At 36.6% G+C, this 20,663-nt stretch overlaps 2 protein-coding genes across 2 annotated transcripts; one reads left to right on the top strand and one right to left on the bottom strand.

Moving 5' to 3' along the window:
* Positions 1 to 1,722: 1,722 nt before the first annotated feature.
* On the top strand, positions 1,723 to 2,608 carry LOC132181867 (uncharacterized). Its single transcript, XM_059595098.1, has 2 exons — positions 1,723 to 1,782; positions 2,162 to 2,608. The coding sequence occupies exons 1-2, from the start codon at positions 1,723 to 1,725 to the stop codon at positions 2,606 to 2,608; spliced, it is 507 nt and encodes a 168-aa protein (XP_059451081.1).
* A 16,935-nt stretch (positions 2,609 to 19,543) lies between these two features.
* On the bottom strand, positions 19,544 to 20,572 carry LOC132181866 (uncharacterized). The gene is made up of 2 exons (XM_059595096.1): positions 20,117 to 20,572; positions 19,544 to 19,942 (listed from the first exon to the last, which is right to left on the bottom strand). Exons 1-2 carry the CDS (start codon positions 20,570 to 20,572, stop codon positions 19,544 to 19,546), a joined length of 855 nt encoding a protein of 284 aa, XP_059451079.1.
* Positions 20,573 to 20,663: the final 91 nt, after the last annotated feature.

Here is a 20,663-nt window from a genome sequence, read left to right as displayed (position 1 = left end):
TGTGTCCCTTTACCTGGCATTGCATGCCATTATTTTGAATCCGCATCCAACTCACAATTCCTACAATGGAGGTAAAAAGTACCTTAGTCAGCAATTCATTTTCAAGTCTCAACCATGCATCACTTTAGTTGCTAAGGATCTTAACTCTAATCTCTATCCCACCATCGTCTAAAAGCCCCAATTTAATATTAGGAATTTAGCTTCATACTAAAAATACCATAAAAGATATGAAAATATTACCTTGGAGAGTTCTCATTTATTTCTTATTTTTAATTTCTTCATCCTCCTCTTTCTTTCTCTTCTTTCTTTTCTTCTTCTCTCTTCCTTTTCTCCTCTCTTTCCTTTCTTTTCTTCTCTTTTCCCTTCTCTCTTTCTTTCTTTTCTTCTTCTGGTTCTCTCCCTCATCTCATGCTCACTTGCTCTCACACTTGTGACAAATTGAGTGGAATTTGCTCCCCTTAAATACCTACCGTTTGTCCCACATACACTCAACTTCTGCTACACACAAGACAAGTGTGATAAATGGGGAGAATTGCTCCTTGTGAGCTTGCCACGTGTGGGACATTTGTCCCATATGCACTCCACTCCAGCTACAACAAAGACAAATGTCCAGGAATGTCTCAAGAGAATGACACCTTAGAACCCCAAAAGTCCACCAAGAATGCATGCTATCTAACACTTGTAGCTTTAGGTGTCAACCAAGCAACTTAAACTTGGTCCCCAAGCAACTTATCATGCGAGGCCATGTGTCATCTTGAGCTTGATGACTTGTCAAGCTTTAAAACAAACTCCTCATGCATTTACATTAGAACTTGGTCATAAAAAAACTACAATTAATCCTCAATGAACCTAAATCTTTCAACTACCATATACCCAAAAATTGTGGCTTACGAACATCATTAACATATCCAATTAATTTTCCCAAATCACAGGTACTTTAACTACTCAACAGCTTGACCTATTAAACTTGAAAAAATCATAACGTTTTCAATTTAACTCTAAATGACACGAAATTTGACTTGAAATTTTCCTCATTCAAAGACCCACAACATATCCAAAAATCATAGCAACTCATAACTTTTTGGTACCTCAAAAGTCTCTCGAAATCTTGTGCCTCTGTTTGACTAAAATTCCTGTTTTGACACTTGTTTCTTCTAAAAATCATAACTTCTTCTACAAGCGTCCAAAAATCATGAAACCACTTTTAAAATCTTCCTTTCTCATCATTCTATAAGGCCTTAAAAAACAGTTTTATTTAAGGTCACTCATAAAATTTTTGGCATCCAAAACAATGTGACTTTTCTTTCAATAACCCTCTAAACTTCTAACTAGTAATTTTCCATTATCTTTCACATTAAGTCTATTTATCTAACTTCATATAAATCTTAATAAAATTGCAAATCCTCCTTATCCTTGATATTAAGATCACCTTTATTTTAGGGTATAAATTTTGGGGTATTACAACATACATACATATATATACACAACGGCATGGAAAACAATTAGTTCACGTGAATTATTTAATGATTTTCTTGTTGCAGAAATTTGATTCCATTATTTTTTGTTGTTGCCCTTTTGTTTGATGGACATACATATTATTCATGTAAATATGAATTTCTGCATTATATCAGTTGATCACTTTAAACAAATTTTTAATTGTTAATAGTGTTTAACATACTTTATTATTTATAATTGTATCAGCTTATTTATTGTGTGACAAATATGAGTAAAAAAGGTCAAAGCAACGTTACTGCTGCTACTGCAGATACTCAGATAAAGAAAGTAGTTTAGACTGAAAAAATGCTAGAAGATTATCTTGACATATGTATTACTAAGATTCATGCTGGTAACCGCCCAGGAACACATTTCAATAGGACAAGATGGAAAAAATGTGATAGATAAATTTAATGAAAAAACTAGAAAACAATATTGCTATAAACAACTAAAGAACAAGTGGGATAGTTTGAAAAAAGAGTGGAACATTTGGAAGAGATTGATAGGTAAGGAAACTAGCCTTAGATGGGATCCGATGAAAAGGACAATTGATGCGCCCAATGATTGGTGGGAAAAAAATTGCAGGTACTATATTTGTACTTATTTTTTTTGTTTAAATGATTTAAAAATTGTTTTATCATTGATTTTTACATATACTTAAATACAGGAAGTTCCAGAAGCAACCAAGTTTCGCATGATAGGTTTGGCTTATGCCATGAAGGTGAAAATATTGTTTAGAGATATAACTGCCACCGGAGAAGGATCTTGGGCACCATCCATAGGATTGGTTCCTAATGATATTGGTGTCATAAATGTTGCAAATGTAATGCTTGATGAAGATGACAATGTTGTAGAAGGTCTAGATGTTTTGGATGATGAACCAAATCTCAATACACATGGCATTAATGATATTCCTGCTAATTTAGATACGCGGGATAAAAGAAATAAGAAGTTTGGTCTTGCGGTTCAATGTGAGAAAAGAAAGAAAGGAGTTCAAATCGTTAGTCAACATTTGAGTCGTATTTGTGATGTAATAAAAAGTAAGAATACAGTGACATCTAGGAGCTACAATAAACCTGGATGTAATATTGAAGAGGTTATGGATGTGGTTTAGGGGATTGCTGAAAGAGAAAATGACATTGACATCCTTAAGTTTGCAACAAAGGTATTTATTAAGAGATCACATAGAGAGATGTTTGTGACTATTAAAGAGACATGGTTGCAAATTGACTTTATCAAGCGAATGGAAAAATAGAGAAATTAACCGTCATAACATGGAATAATGTTGTTTTGTTATGAACTATTTGAAAAGCTTTAAGGATTTATTTGAATGTTATTTTTTTTATATGTTGATTTGTGTACTAAGGTGAATATATTATAATATTTCATAACTACATAGATATCTCTTTTTCTTATTTTTATGGGTGCTTATATATTTATTTTGTGTTTATTTCTTTTTCTTTTTTTTCCTTACAGACATGGACAATAGTGATTATAGCACTCAAGATGATACAAGTGATAGTGATTATGGTGAAGAGGAAAATGAAAATGAAAATGAAAATGAAAATGGTGTTTTTTTTTTTTCAAGCAGTTGCATAATAGAATTTGTTGAGAACTATTATATGCCATATATTGCAAAGGAACCTTCGAGAACCTCTTCTCAAATAGGTTATAAGTGGGTTATGGAGATTCTACAAGGTAATCCTGATAGGTGCGAACAAAATTTTAGGATGGAAATACACGTATTCATTTGCTTGTATAAAGAGTTGAAGGAAATATATCATTTAAGAGGTACTAAGAAATTAACTGTTGAAGAGTTGGTGGCTATGTTTTTGAATACTTTAGGCCATGGGTTTGGGAATAGAATAGTGCAAGAAAGGTTTCAACATACAGGAGAAACAGTTAGTAGACATTTTACTAGTATTTTAATGGTCATTTCGAGAATGGCGATTGACATTATTAATCCTATTGATAAGGAGTTTAAGGATGTTCTAAGCAAAAATCGTGATGATGAGCGGTATTGGTCGTACTTCAAAGATTGTATTGGAGCCATTGATGGAACCCAAGTGCCAGTTAAAATTTCTCCATCAAAACAAATACCATATATTGGTCGAAAAGGGACTCCTACTCAGAATGTTATGGCTGTTTGTGGTTTTCGTATGTGTTTGACCTTTGTTTGGGTTGGATGGGAAGATACTGCACATGATACACGTATTTTTTTGGAAGCTATTCAAAAGGAAGAATTACGATTTCCACACCCACCTAGAGGTTTGTATTTAATAAAAATAACAATAACAATTATGAATTATACATGAAAAAAAAAATACTTTTCAATATTTTTATGACTGTTATTCGTATATTTTTTGCAGGAAAATATTACTTGGTAGACGCAGGATATCCTCACATAAAGGGATACATGGGGCCATACAAAGGGAAGCGGTATCATCTACCAGACTTTCGTCGCGGAAGCCAACTGAGGGGTATACATGAAATTTTTAATCATGCACATTCATCACTTAGATGCACTATTGAAAGAACATTTGGAGTTAGAAAAAATAAGTTGAAGTTATTGCATTGCATACCGAGTTTTCCTTATGATAAACAAGTGAAAATCGTGGTAGCGTCAATGCCTATTCATAACTTCATTAGGAAGCATGCAATAAAGGATGCTGAGTTTCAACCATATGATGATGAGGAGGATTTACTACCTACTGATAGTATAGGCGATGAGGAAGCACAAGATGAGTCAAGCATACAACAATCAGATACATCCAATGAAAATTCTATGAATATTAAGCGTCATCATATTGCTAATCTACTTATGACCCGTTAATGTTCTTTTTTTTTCTTTTTCTTTTTTTAATGTTGTTTTGTTATAAACTACTTAAAATGTTGGAAGGATCTCCTTGAATGTTGTTCTTTTTTATGATCTAAATACTTTGAAGTATTGTGGTGTTAAAAAGTGTGTTAAATACTTTAAATACTTTAAAAAAGGAAAGAAAGAAAATGATTAACATCACTTTTTATTATATATAAGTACAAAAGAAAGAAAATGTTGACGTTTTGTTACATAAACCATTACAAAATAATTTTTACTTGTAAAAGCTAACATTAACCATTTTTATATAAAAAGGTTGGTATAAAATGAAAAAAAAAAAAAAAAAAAAAAAAAAAATTACCAACCTTAGGCCTTTACTGAAAAAACATGTAATAATCTCACATAAAAGGACATATATTTGATGTCACATAATGATTTTTTTTTCAGCCTATACTAAAAAAAATCATTACATGTCCTTTATTGCCATTTTTACAACTAAAAGCATTTTTTTAGTTTTGTTACCAAAGATCAGTAACATCAAAAAAGCACTTAAGACATGTAGTTACCAAACATGTAAACAACTTTTCAATAATCGCACTTTTACCAAAAGCTCACAAGCTCACAACCAAACATGTCCACTACAATCCCAAACAGGCTCTTAAAGGGTTTCCTAATGCTTAGCAAATATTCCTCTTAGAGTTTGGCTAACTCAAAGGCAGATTCAATGTCAATGGGTTTAACATTTGGAGAGGAAGGCGGATTTCGTCCTTCAGCCCACTAAAGAAATAGCTTAATTGATTCCCATCAAAGAGACCCCTAAAGCGATCGGAGAGTGCCTTGAACTGAGAAGTGTATAAGGCAACTGTAGAAGATTGTCTCAGTCTTGTGAGAGCTTCCATGTGATCATCATAAGCAGGGCAAAATCGGGTTTGTAGAGCCTTGATAAAAACATGCCAAGTAGGGAAATGATCCATTTCCTCAACATCTTGGAACTACACCAAGGCCTCTTCCTCCATGTGGAAGGAAGCCATATGGATCCGCTGGGTAAGAGCAGTCTAGAAGTAGTAGAAGAACTAGTTCTCCTCTTGAGATCTTTCATCCTCAAAGTCTGGGTGATCATGAGGCTAGTAGCTTTGGTCATTTCTGCCACGGAGCTCCTGCTGTTGATACCTTTTGTCACGTGGTTCTAGAGGAGGTCGATTCTGGTTGACAACAATAGTTTTGATCATCTTTGACATTTCGGTCGTCTGGACTTGGAAAGCATCAGCCTGCTCTCCACGGCATTTGATAGCATCTTGGCATTCTTGGAGTGGTTAAGAAAGTTGAAAAGAGTCTAGTACCTCAACCATAGCAATGAAAAAAAAAAAAAAAATTGGAGTGTTTGGTGGGTAGAAGATGGAGAATCAGTGCCTCTTAATACCAAAGGTAAGGGTTTTCTGGTTTCTTGTAAGCTTTGTTTATGGAAATGGAATGAAGAAGATGGTGATATTCTGAATAATACTGGAAATATATTTAAAATATAATGATTAATGTCAAGAATGCTCAATCTCCTAAGAATCCAAGGCCAAACAACATTCTGATTTCTTACCCCTTCTATCTGTTGGCAACCATTGTTATAGGCTCAATTCTATCAGAGTATTCTAATAGAATTGCAGCTGTTCAACCCATATAACTGTCCAACTTTTATAGCTGTCCAGCCTAAAATGCAACAAATACAACTGAAACACAAGCTTCCAAGTAATACAAATTGCAAAGAAATACAAGCAAAATGCAAGCTTGCGGAAACTAAGAAATAAAGCAACACAACAAAATTAAATAAAAAGTAAATTCAACTGTCTTAAAGCTTCTCGAGTCTTCCTGCGTTGTTCATGAAGCCTCTCTTCTTCCTCAATGCTTCTGCCATAGTTTTCCCTCTAGGATATACCCATAACAACTTTTTGTGATAATCTGCGAATGCATACCCTTGATTTTGATGAAAGCGATGGGCTTTTCTTTAAAAACAACTAGGGAAAATACACTTTACCCCCCTGAGGTATCCACCAATTTACACTTTGACGTCTAATGTTTAAAAAGTGACACTTGACCCCCTCAAAGTTTAACACAGTGACAAAAAAACCCATCCGTTTATTTTGACCGTCACTTTGGATGGAAACCTAGTCATGTGCATGGCACATGACACTTTTCAACAAAAAGTTCTAAAATGCCCTCGAGGGGTAAAGTGTAAACATAAATTACTTTGGGGGGTAAAGTGTAAAAATAAATTACTTCGAGGGGGAAAGTGTAAACATATAAAAAAAAATTTAAAAAATAAAAAAACACTTATTTAAAAAATAAAAAGAAAAACTAAATTAAAACAAAAAACTCGAGTTAATTACCTTTTTAGTACTAAGGTTCACACTTTATTTATTTTCTCACCTAGGTTACAAATCGTATCATAGACGATACCTGAGTTATGGAAAAAGACTAACTTGGTACCTCCGTCACATTCTGCTAGCTCAAACTAACGGACTGCCATGTGTCACCCCTAAAAAATGTCACATGTCCTTAAAAAAACTGGTTTAATAACTGGTTGAGCTACCCCTAAGGGGATCCGAATCCTTTCCAATCCTTTTGGACAGGAGAGGCCTCCAGTTAATGGCTAGGATGGCCTTAGGAGAAATTCATGCCACGTGTCCCACCTATTAAAATATACTAAAATAATTTTTTTTTTTAAAAAAAAAAAAATTAAAATTAAAATTAAAATATATATATATATATTATATGGCCATTGGGGGTGGCCGGAGCACCCCCAAGGGCCACCCCAAAGGCCAAACAGGTGGGTTTGTTTGGCCTTTAAGGTGGCCGATCCACCCCAACCGGCCCTTGGGGGCGGCTTCGGCCAACTCGTGGCCAAACGGTGGCCGCCCAAGGGCCATATAAAAAAATAAAAAAAAAAAATTATTATTATTACTATTATATTATTATTTTAATTTTAATTTATATTTAAAATAAAAAAATAATATTTTAATAGGTGGGATACGAGGCATGAGGATGGCCCTAGGGATGGTCTAGGGGTGGCCGAAACCACCCCCAAAGGACAAAATGGGGTGGCTATAATTTTTTTAAATTTTTTTAGGGTTCATCCTTAAAAAAAGAGTGAGAACCTTAGTACTAAAAAGATAATTAACCCGAGTTTTTTTTGTTTTAGTTTAGTTTTTATTTTTATTTTTTATATGTATATTTTTTAAAGTTTTTATTTTTTATTTTTTATATGTTTACAATTTACCTCATTGAAGTAATTTATGTTTATACATTACGCCCTCCCACCCCCCAAAAGTAATTTATGTTTACACTTTATCCTCTGAGGGCATTTTCAAACTTTTTGGCTGAAAAGTGTCATGTGCCACGCATATGACTAGGTTTCCGTCAAAAGTGATGGCCAAAATAAATGGATGGTTTTTTGTTACTTTTTAGACATTGGACGTTAAAGTGCAAATGGATGGATAGTTTAAGGAGTAAAATGTATTTTTCCCAAAAAATTAATATTATTTTTCTTCTTTATATGGTGGTCTCTACAGGCACTTTAAAGAAAAATATGAAAAAGCATGTAAGGCATTGGTGAGAGTGATGTGATGATCGCCTGGGGCCTAGTGCTACCTAGGCTTTTCTTTATTAATTGTGACAAAGAATACGAGGAATAACAACAAACCTCATTAGCTACTTGGGTTCAACCTTAAGGCAGTTATTTGTGGGTTTGAGGGAGATGGAAGGCGGTGATTTATGAGTTTGAGGGAGATGAAGGTGTTCAACCCGCCTCGCCCTACCCTACCCGACCAACCCGCCCCGCCCTACCCAAAACTCGACCGATTTGGTGGTTTGAATTCGGGTAGCAGGTTGGGTTTTTCAAACCCGCTGGGCTCGTGTCGAGTGGCCGAAAAGGCCAAAACCCGCCCCAAACCCTCAAGACAGGCATGTAACAGGATTGAACTTGAAAGTTACTGTTTTCTCGTCAAGAGTCGAGTCAGGACGGGCATGTAACGAGAGTGAAGCTGAAGCTACTGGTTTCTCGTCAGGACGTGCATGTAACGGGACCAACGTTGGACTCCCTAGTTTCTCGTCAAATGGAGCGTCAGGACGAGACATGTGACGAGGAGGTATCATTTGTTCTTTTCGTCATGAGGGAACTTCTTTCTCATTAAAATGTGGATTTTCCATATCTAAAGTTTTGGTCATTCTATCTTAACAAGAAATGAGTCACGTTAGGACGTGAAGAGTAAGAAAAGACAAGATGAGAAGAAAGAAATTAAAATATTGGAATTGGAGCAATTTTTGGTGGATGCTTTAGGAAAACAATGAAGATAATAATGCATGTTTTGAGCTTATTTTCTTAAAGTTGTCTCCAAGGGCATTTTGGGTACTAATTGTTTGGAGAAGAATTGTTATGTAAGGAGGCCATACGACGAAGGTGAAAAATGAGCTTGAGAATTGCTCCATTTGTTAGTAGAGAGAGAAATCCAAGGGGATTTGGGATTTGGATGGGCATTTGAATATGTGGGCATTTGGGATTTGGATTTGTGAGTGGTTAAACACTCTTGTTTTGTATCTCCCCTTTTGAATTAGTGAAATCTCTCTCTACCATTGTACTGTGAATATAAGCAAATTGCCGAACCACGTAAATTTGGTGTTCTTGTTGTCATTTTGTTCATTTTTCTTTAAACACTAAATCTTGTTGGTTCCGCTTGAATATTTGTGTGTGTGAGATTTGGGCGCTTCCGCACAACAAGTTGCAGATGTCGTATGGCAAATCATCCAAGAAAACTACATTTGCTTAAGGCAAGAATAGGAGGCCCGATCCCCGCGAAGTGATCAATTGGAGGTTCGATCCCCTCGAAGTGGTCGATATATCGCTTAATTTCCATATTTTCTCGATAGAAACTCTTGTGTTCCTATCATTTCGTATCAGAGCAGTTCGATTCTTGTAGAAATATTAATTTTTTTTTTTTTTTTTGAGTTTTTCCCTTATTTCCTTCTCTGCTTAGCCGATTCAAAAAAAAAAAAAAAAAAAACATTTTACCCTGCTGAACTATCCACTCATTTACACTTTGACCTCCGATGTTTAAAAAGTGAAACTTGACCCCTCCAAACTTTCAAATTATTGCAATTCGACCATTCTTACTTCTTTTTTTTTCTTTTTTTTTTTCTTTTCCAAAATGGTCCCATCCCAAGTTTTTTAAAAAAAAAAAATTAAAAAATTAAGGGGTGGCCAGCCACTAGGGTTGTATATCGGTCATATCGGTCCGGTTAATATGCTTATTGGTCGGTAACCGATAAGCTATCGGTTAACCAAATCCTAACCGATTACCGACCGATAAGAAATGTTATCGAAAATTATCGGTCATATCGGTAATCGGTTAACCGATAGGTTAAATCGGTTTTTTGTAAGCTTTTTATTGGGCTTTTAACTAGTTGCTAATTGAGCAAAAAATTATTTGTTTTTGAGGCTCAAATACGTTTTGTTGGGTTAAAGCCTAAAATAGCTTATTAAAAATTAGTTATTTTGGGGTATATTTTTAGCTAAAATAGCTTATTGAAGCTTTTTTCAAAAAATTGATCCACTACAATATAAAATAAAAACCAAAACGATGTCGTTTTGGTTTCAATAATAAATATAAAATTAAAAAAAAAAATTAAAAATTAAAAAAACTTATCGGTCATATCGGTTTTTTGATAACAAATTATTAACCGACCGATAAGCTTATCGATATAAAATTTTTAACCGATTACCGACCGATAACTATCGGTTACGGTTACTAGTTGGGCTTAGGGATGGCTTCGGCCACCTCAAACCGGGCACCCCTTAATTATTATTATTTTTTTTTTTTAACTTGGGATTGGGGCATTTTGGAAAAAAAAAAAAAAAAAAAAGAAAAGAGAAAAATACATTTTACCCCCTGAACTATCCACCCATTTGCACTCTGACCTCCAATGTTTAAAAGTGACACTTGAACCCCCCAAAAAAACTTCAAAATTGTTACAATTCGACCATTTTGACTTCTTTTTTTCCCCCAAATACCCCCATCCCAAGTTAAAAGAAAAAATTTAAAAATTAAGGGGTGTTCTGTCTGGGGTGGCTGAAGCCATCCCTAGGCCCAACTGGGGTGGCCGGCCACCCCTTAATTTTTTAAATTCAATTTTTTTTTTTTTTTTTAACTTGGGGTTGAGGCATTTTGGAAGAAAAAAAAAAAGTCAGAACGGTGGAATTGTAACAATTTGGAAGTTTGGAGGGCAGTCAAGTGTCACTTTTTAAACATTGAAGGTCAAAGTGAAAATGTGTGGATAGTTCAGGGGGTAAAATGTATTTTCCCAAAAAAAAAACAAATATGCTTTGTCTGACTGTTAGTTGCAATAGCTGGTCCTCCGTGGTGGTTTATCTTCCCGTTGCTGTATTTTGCCGTCGTTGCGGTGGTGGTGAGGTCGGGGCATGGTGGTGCGCTACTGATGACTGTAAAATAATATTTTAGGGCTGGGTTGTGCGGCATGAGCGTGCAATCTGAATCTGGAAGTGTTATTTGGAGAAGACAAGAGGTGTTTGGCTATAAGCTAGAGCCATTCCAAGTGTGTCTTATTTTATTCTTATTCCAGTACAAGGATATACTTCTCCTCATTTAAGGCTTGGTTTTAATTGTGTTTTAGTAGTAGATCTATTTTGTTTGGATGTGTTTAAGATAACCTTTGACCAGATTCTGTTATTCTAGGGGTAGACATATTATCGTTTAGAGTTATGTTAGATAAGTTTGGTTATTAGAATAGTATCTATTTGGTTACAATGTTAAGATGTTCTTATCCTAGTATTGCTGTAAACTAAGAGTATCTTGGTTTTGTGAGTTCAACAAAATAAAAAAGGAGAAAAATGGCTCCATTAGAGTTACAATTTGGCTCGAAATTTATGGACCAATTAAAGGAATTGATTGCGGATTCCATCAAACAAGTCAAGCAAAAGATGAATTATGAGTCAATTAGAAGTATGTGTTTTGAAATGTACTCAAAAAGAGATCAAGAATATGTGGAAGCTCCCCAATTTGGCTATTCCAAGTTCGATAATATTGATGTCGAGTTGTCAAAAATTCAGCAAACATCAACAGTTGCGAAATACATCAATCGTTTCCTTATGAAAGTGCTTTTCAATAGCGTCCAAAATTGCTAAGGCCGGATCCTCCTCTTCGGCATAATCCCAATCGAGAGGTTCCGGATAATCCCACTCATCAATCTCCTTAGACAAATGACAATCGTCCAGAGGGTAAAGGACCTCAATCTCCCAGAAGGACCTAAACCTAATGGCCAATAATGGGGTTGCAACATCCCATACCCACCCCCACTGGAATCCTCCCATTCCTCAACCACCTCCAAAGGAATGACAGAATTCATAGCCGGAGGAAAACCTTTCCCTGGTGAACTTGAATTAAGGAAACCTCTCTGTAATAAGCTTGACTTTGGAGCAGTTGAGGCCCCGGTCTTAGCTGCCGCCTCGAAAGGAACCTGATTTACAAACCCATAAAAAGGGCATGGATTGAAACTGCACCGGAGGAGCATTGAGAGACCCCACTGCTTCCAAAAGTAAGGACTTATTCACCAGCTTGCCCCTTGCTTTCCCTGCTCTCTGAAAATATTTCAACGTTTGCTTGTACATAGACCGGACTATAGGGACCCCACTCTCCGAACGTAGCCTATCACCCAAAGTTACAGCACCTTGAACATCAGGAACCACCGAGACCCCCTCAACGAAACTGGCAAGCTTCTCCGACAGAGAGGGGACAAACCTTATAAGGCCATATGGCATCCAGCAAGGAGCCCGAAGGATTGCCGGAAGGAGAGGAGTCTGAAGATAAGACCAAATTCGGAGCCCAAGCACCCTGACAGACCCACACCAAACTACCCACTGACTTTTCCGACCCAAAAAGAACCAACCCTGAAGATGTAGGATCATTCGAGACAGAGGAGATGATTTGATGATCCAGCGCAGAGGATGCTAGAACCAACCCATGACTAGACCCGAAATGGAAAGAGGAAGCTTACCCATACCCGAGATGGTTTCCAGATCCAAATTCAAATCAGGAAACTAAGTAGAACTCGACTCGTCCTCTAAGCCGAAATCTGACCCAGAATCTGACTCGAAATTCGACCCATAACCCAATTCAATATCCAACCCGGCGTCCATCTTGAAATCCAACACAGAAACCAACCCAATGACTAACTCGGGGGCTGGACGCCCGGGATCCAAAAGCCCACCCCTGATTCGCTTAACTCTAGGCTTCAAAGCCAGCCTACCTAGGATTCGATCCAACTTAGAACAAATAAACCCTATTCGCTTCTTTACCCAGCGATTGCCAAAAATACCCTTCCTCTTTTGTCTCCCAAACTTAGCACCCGCCGCCACAAGAGGAATCAGCAAGCCTTGTTGTGACGATGGAATAGAGCACTCCATTTCATAGCAGTCCATCGCTAAATGCGACTCCACCCCATCAATCCCCTTCTCGAATCGAAATGACACTGCGAATGATCCAAAAGTTGCGACGAGAGAAGCTTCAACCCAGCCACCTCCGCTGCGCCACAAGAATTCGATCGCAAAACATGATAAACATCCACAAACAATCTCCCATCCTAGATCTGCATCCCTGCCTGAAAGGGGAACTTTACAATCAAAGACCTGAAAATGAAGCCTGAATCACAATTATTTGACGCAACTCACCCGTAAAACGACACAATACTGTTTGGTATTGCCATGATACTGTTTGTTATTACTAAATTTATACTACTTGTTATTACTAATTTGCAATTTAAACTGCTTGTTAGTTTTAGCTTGCAATTGCCATGATTAGAACTTTAGAGACATGGTTAGCCACCTATTAGTATAGTTATGTACTAATATCAATTTTCTGTTTGAAGTATAACTTACAACATGGTGGATGCTAACTTGCAACTTGTTGATGAAAATACAATTAAGGAGTATGAGAATGAGGATGAGTTCAAAATTAGCCTAGGTGCTAATATAGATGCGAAACTATTAGTGTTGGGGTTCATGATACTGCCTCTACATCTAGATTGGTTAGGGGTTCAAATGTAAAAGCTCGTTCAATCAATTCACATAAGAGAAAGGAGAGGCAGAAGACCTCTTTTGTTTGTAATCATTTTGTTGAAGTAAATGAGGGTGGTGGTGTGAAAAAAAAAAAAAAAAAAAAAAAACCAATGCAAATGGTGTAAGACTAAATTCAGCAAAACAAAATCTAGTACTACTGTGTGCAAATTATAATTATTCGCAAGTGCACGAGTCGTGTGTAGTACAGATTATGCAAGTGCGAAGTTGATCCACAGGAAATTGTGTTTGTGTAAATAAACTTTTATCTAAATCAATTATATCTTAACCTAGTTCCGAATGATTTTGATTTTGAAAATAAACTAAATAAAATAAAAATAATCAAAAGATAAACGACTAAGGTTTTAGAATTCACCTCACCAAATCAAAGCATATATTCTCATGTTTTCATTCATGCATCCGACAAACAATTAAACCCTATATATGTTCTATTGTTTTTTATAAACCAATTGAATCATTCGATGAATCCATCTCTAGTACAAATTACAACGAATATTCAATTGAGATTAAATCATCCACTGTATCCGTAAATTACAATGGATATAAGTCTCAATCAAATCATTCGATGTATCCATTAGATGAAACACAACGAATATCCAACGATTTCACGATTTATAAACAACAATCAATCACAATTTTGTCACACAATTGAATTGAAACGAACATACATTACATTAAACGACGGATTTGTATGAATAAAACATAAAAATATAAAAGTAATCAATGGTGAGGTTTCATCTTCAACCTTAGTTGAAGATTTAGCCTCTCATGACACAAGGAATCATAAAGAAATTGAAATACTTCATTGAAATTGACATACTTACAAAAGAATTGGAGTTCAAAGCTCAAAAAACCCTTGAAAACACGAAAATTGACAACGCACAGCGCCCCCAATGCATCTCTGTGTGTTTACAATAGAAAAGAATGATATTTATAAGCTAATTTTAGGGTTTTAGCCCTGTTAGGTCCGCCAAGTGCGCTCGATCGCACTCGTGCATTACTTTCCACTTTCGATGAGGGCGTGTGCGCTCGATCGTACTAAATGTGCGCTTGAGTGCACTACTTTCAAAATTAGCCAACTCTTATGAAACATGACTTTGTAGATCTTTGAGTTAACTTTCCAATGACACCAAGATCACTTCAATTCGAGCTTTACAACTCTAGATATGGCATTTTTAGTGGGACTCAACGGGTGCAAATAATCGTTCGATCCAAATTTGTTGCCAATACTCCCTAAAGTGTCTTAAGCCCCAGAATTAATGGAATGAGTTGCATTTTTCCCTTAACAACCTATAAAACACTAAAACAATAAAACTAACCAAAACATCATAAAATAATAAAGTTAAAGGCTTAGCAAATGCAAAAGAAAGGATTCAAATACGCAATATTTAGCACTCTTCAACTACATCTACATTGGTTAGGCATTTGAGAAATTGTTTAAAGCTAATAGGATCCAAGAAGCAAAAGACTTTGTCAGTTGATGCTAGTGATAACGTTTACAGTGTGAACCTATCCACCATAGGATATTACATATAATCAAGAACAAAATAAAATTTATTAATGAGCAAAAGAAACAAGAGATGAAAAAGCGAAAGAAAATAATGTTGAGTAAGCATTTAAAAGGTTGTCAATACACAACCCATCTGACATGAAATAATAAGATTTGAGTTTGATTTAAATGATTTAAATCATACGGGCAAACTCATTTGACCCACGGATGGCCAGTTAAAAAAAAAAGTATAGGTGTAAGCTAGTAAAACGTATATTGTTGTCACTAGTACTTTGCTTGAATTTAGCGGTCTATGCTAAGGAGTCTACCCCTTTCCTGAATTTTGCAGCTCGTTAGATTTAGAAATTTTTTAAAAGGTTTGAACTAGGAAAAAAAAAAGTTGGCTCAGATTAGACTGGTCGTGTTCAGACTGACCATAACAGATTAAGTAAACCTAAACTTGAACCCGATTCACCACCCCGTTTTGCCGGCCCTTAAACCCATCCACTAACATCAAGAATGAAAAAAGCCGTATTTAAGAACAATAGGAATCATTTCTCTCAGTTTACACAAAGAAGCCGTTGAGCGTCTCACCACCGATACTTCTACGCCGCTTCCAAATCTATTACCCGCTTCTTGGATGAGCTCCGACCTCCAACTAACTCATTGGTTAGTTGCTTTGATACACAGGCCCAGGTCTTTTATCACCAACTTAAACTTCAGCTACACCGCTACAACTTTTGTTCAGAAAATTTGAATTTTTTAGAGAAGATTTGATTTTCAACTTTTGTTTGAGATAAAGAGTCCCTTGGCTCTGGACCATCTGCAAAAGGCTATTTTACAGCCTCCAGTCCCCCTTCGATACATCATCATCTCAAGAAAATTGCAAAAAACTAAAATGAGAAAATAACAGGAAATCAAAGCGAGAAAAAGGCCAAAAACCCCTGCAGACTTAGAAGCGGATTAAAAAAAAATTCATTAATAACATTTTAACTTTAATTTATTTGTTTCTTTAGACTACATACACAAAAAAATTATTCAGTTGCCTGTTTATGCAGCAGCAGTTGTTTTAAGTACTATTTCTCACCAGAAATCTTGTCCGATGAATCAAACTTTAAAGAAACCAATAGACCTTAATATCATCAAGTAACCTGTCTAATATTAATCATTCTTTTAAGAATCTATGCATTTATATTTCCAAAAATTGTCTTACGTAACTTACCTAGATGAGAGCCTTTCTCTCTTGCTCTCTTCGAGATTTCTCAATCATCGCTCTTGCGGTGACGCATCGGCTCGCCCTGCTTGAGCTCTGTTTCTGTCTTCGAGGGATGCGGTCGTATTGTCCAGGATGGAGCGAAGGTTTTCGGTGGAAGCAAAAAACTACTTTTTCTCGACTATGGCTTCGAAGCCACCTTTGGAGGAAAGAAGGAAGGGGTTTGTAGGGCTTATTCTGGTGGGTCATCGGTGTGCTTCCTAGTTGGCAGCTACAGTGGAAGAGGCGTCTTAGTCGCCGGTGTTGGAGGGCTTTGTCAAGACTTTTTCCAAGGAAAGGAAGTCGTTGTCGGTGAAAGGGGGAAGTAACAAAGCTGGGAAATTCCTGGAGGTGGTCGCTTTTGTGGATGACGATAGGAAGGGTATCATCTGGATCCCAGAGGCCCACTCTGGGCGGGGTTGGCGAAGATTTGTGGTTGAGCGTTGCTGGCTGCGCTGGCTAGTTCTTCTGGGTCTTATGACGAATCCCTTCCGGCAGAGAAGCTTTTAGAGGGGTCTACGGGGATTAAAGCTGGAAGGTCCTTTGCTGACATGTTGAGATCTCCTTCCTGTGAGGTGGAGGAGTTAGTTGGGCCGCAGCTCCTGTCATCGTAGGAGAAAGATCTATTCCTCGTGGCGAGCTGCTTTGAGTTTGGGTACGATGGCGTGGATGCATGTTCCACGTGGGACTGTTACAAAATGGAGAATGTCATTCCGTCATCTCTATGCTCTTCCCCATATCCGGTGAAGGTGGCAGCTTTGGGTAGGAGGAAGAAGTTGAAGCGGCTAGGGTTTATTTGTGACAAGTTGGAGTGGATCCTTAGCGGGCTGGGTCTGATTCCCAAAGGTAAGCTAGTTAGGGTCGGTTTTTTGGGTTTGGGTTTGGGTTGTGTTGGGTGTTCTTTTGGGTCGGTTTCTGGGCCGGTATCCGATTCGATTTCTAGACCGGTTTCTCGATCTAGGCTGGCTTCTGGGTCGGTTTTTGGGCCGAATTCTGCACTGGTTTCTGGGTCGGTTGAGGTTCTTAGCTCTAGTTTGGTTCCTGTTTCCTCTCCGGATGATGAGGACTCGTTGACAAAGGATGAGGATTTTGTGGTGGATTTGTCGAATAAGTCTTTGCCAGAGTCTTTCCTTTCTAGAGAGGGTTCGTCGACCTATTCCGGTGTTATAAGTTAGTGTACGAGATCACTTGAGTTCACTGAGATTGATCAAAATGGGACTTCCATAGCGACGAAGCCGCTTGCTTTCTCTGCTAGGATGCAAAGCTTGGAAGATTCCCAAGTCTGGTTCTTTGGGTTGTTGAAGGCTGGTGTGTAGCATGATGAGAGGCTTCTCACCAAATTGGACGATATAGTTGAGAGAACGAGTCGTGCTAATCTGGTTGCTCTCTCTCCGGTCCGCTCTAGGGAGTTGCTGTGGATGCGGGAGAAGTTAGCATCGATGGATGCTAATAGTAGGCAAGCTATGGCTATTGCTTGGCTCGGTCTTCAGGCTTGCTCAAGGAAGGAAGGTTAAAGTGTTAGGGGTGTAGGTTGTTCTCTTGGGTGTTTGCTTTGTAGGTGGTTTGATGGGTGCTCCTTGTGAGCTTTGGGTGTCTATTAGGTGTTTAGACCCTCTCTTTTTACATACTATGTTGCGCACCCTTTTATCCTGTATTGTGCCTCCTGTGTAATTGTGTTGCGCCCCTTTTAGGTTTTTGATATATACAATTTTACTTATAAAAAAAAAAAAAAAAATAGACATTGGTAGCACTGCAAAATCCAAAACCAAAAAATATAGCAAGAATCAAGTTCGCCTAACTGAAAGAAAAAGAAAACTTTTTTTTTAATAAGTAATTATTGTATATATCAAAAATCGCAAGCGCCCGTACACAATAAGCATACAATGGAAACCAATGTACACCCACAAAAAAAACCCAACATAAACCCAAAAATCAATCTTGGCGGCTACAAGTGGGGTGGCAAAATGGGTACCTGACACGACCCGATTACGACCCACGGGTACCCATTACACTATTAGCCTATACACAGACATAACCTGTTTAGCTAAACGGGTAATCGGGTCTGACACGATTATGACACGAAAATAGCTGAATAACCTGACACGACCTGTTTTACCAGTTTAAAATAATCGGGTCTAATCGGGTAAACACGACCCGATTACCCTAAACTATAAAATTATGAAAAAAAAAAAAAATTCAAAATTGTAATAATAATACTAAGACATCAATACTGTCAATGCAAAAAAATTGAGTTCCAAGATATTAAAGGCCTTAATAAAGGATAAGAAAAAAAAAATGGAAAGTGACCGTAATTGTACTTCAAAAGAAATTACTAAACTCAAAATTTTACCAAAACTTAAAACAAGCAAGCATATTGACTAAGTTCATTTATTAAAATAATTTTTAGTATAAAGAAATTTAATTTTGCTCAAATTACATTCCACTAAAAAAGAATTATGTATATTTCAACACAAAATATGATACATGTAATCTGTTGAAATTAAATGTCTCATAACAGAGATGAATTTTGCAAATCATTTGAAAAAAAAAAATTTTTTAAAAAAAATTAGGGCAAAAAGCAAGAAGAATTTTTTAAATTAAAATAATTTAATTAAATATTTAAATTAAAAAAGGCCCTACCTAAATTTGTTGTCTTATGCCTCAAAATCTATTAAGTTGGACCTACTCGAGGGGTTGGCTTGGATGCTTGGTTACTAGTAAGCCACTTGGCTCTCATCGATACCTCATAAAGCATAAAGTCTAAGTAGGGACAAAACTAAAATTTCTATTTTAAAATGATCAAAATATGAATGAGATTGAGGGGTAAAATCAGGGATGGAGCCAGGTTCTATGATGGGCAGGGGCCGAGGTATATATATATATAACTTAAATGAAAAATATATTAAAACATAAAATTTGGTCAAATCATATATAAATGAGAAATATATTAAAATTGAAGATCAAATTAATATATATATATATATATATATAAAATTAGCATCAATTCAGTTTTAACAAAAAAACAAACAGGAGAAAAGATTCATAAATCTTTGTTTCATAATAGATTTCAAATTTCAGCTCAAACACCTATCAAAGTGGAACCTTTTGTTTTTTCATATCACGAAAATCATCTATGGTTGAATCTGTACTAAATGTCGCAACAATTTCTGTTTCGATGTACAACATCAGAGAATCCGTCAGAAACTCATCTTCAATTTTGTTGCGAAGTCTAGTTTTGACAATATTCATAGCTGAAAATGCTCGTTCTATAGTTGCGGTAGAAACGGGAAGAGTAAGCACAAGTACAACAACTCGAAAAACAAGTTGGTAGATAGCTGATTTTTCGGTTCTAACCAACCATTAGCACAATTCAGAAATATTTGACAATCCTTCAAAACTTGAATGTTGAACTACATTATGCTCATAATGGTGAAGTTCTAATTCCAACTGTTCTTTTTCGAAATCGGTAAAGTCTTGCGGATAAAACTTGTTTACCAACTGACAAATATCATCAATTCTAAAAGATTCACGGGCAACTTGAGGATCAAGAGCTGAGGCAAGAATAAGCAACTCTATTGCATGCTCACTGAACCGGCGATTTAATTCTTGCAACTGAGAATCTATTGCGACACAAAAAATATCCACTCGATAATGTTGTTCAATTGTAGAGTCGGCTTGTTGGTGGCGAGCACGACCTTGTCTCTCAACATAACGAGCATTCATATCTGGAACATCTGTGTTGCGTTTCTTGCAAAATGACTTCACAATGTCAAGTAAAACATCTCATTTATCATCTCTATATTGTTGGATAAGTGCTTTAGTGGATGAAACAAGCTGTATGGCACTTAAAATATCTTGAGATTTGGATTGCAATGCTTGACATGGCTTATCGGTAATCTGTATAGTTTCTTTCATGAGATGTAAGATGAATACAAATTCAAATGAAGTCATTCCCTGATGAACTGAATCTGCTTCTGCTCGTTGGGAAGAAGTAGTTCCCATATCAATGAGTTTAACAATAACTTCACAAGCTGGACTAAAAATTTTGATCAAGCTAGAAACTGATCTCAAGTGAGAACTCCAACGAGTATCTCCAGCTTGTTGTAAAGTACTAATTTGATTAAGTCCTCTTCTAGTCTCAATCTCATCAATTTCAATCAAGTAAGCAAATTCAGCAGCTTGGGCAACCCGTAAATCTTCAAATTGATGAACTGGAATAACTTCTTTTGATGCCGCCACTAATGCCAATTGCAAACGATGTGCGAAACAATGAATGTAGTAAGCATATGAACAATCATTTGAAACAAAAGCTTGCAACCCATTCCACCCACCTCGCATGTTACTTGCACCGTCATATGCCTGCCCTCGAATGTTTTGAATCTCTAGCATATGTTTAGCCAATACAGAATATATACCTTTTTTTAGGGTTAATGCCACAGTATCAGAGACATGAACAAGCCCAAAAAAAGTTCTCGCATGA

This window comes from Corylus avellana, chromosome ca5, assembly GCF_901000735.1.
Source record: "Corylus avellana chromosome ca5, CavTom2PMs-1.0".
In the NCBI taxonomy this organism is placed as follows: Eukaryota; Viridiplantae; Streptophyta; class Magnoliopsida; order Fagales; family Betulaceae; genus Corylus; species Corylus avellana.
Note: the sequence above shows the minus strand (reverse complement) of the source record. Positions and strands in the feature narration are given on the sequence as shown.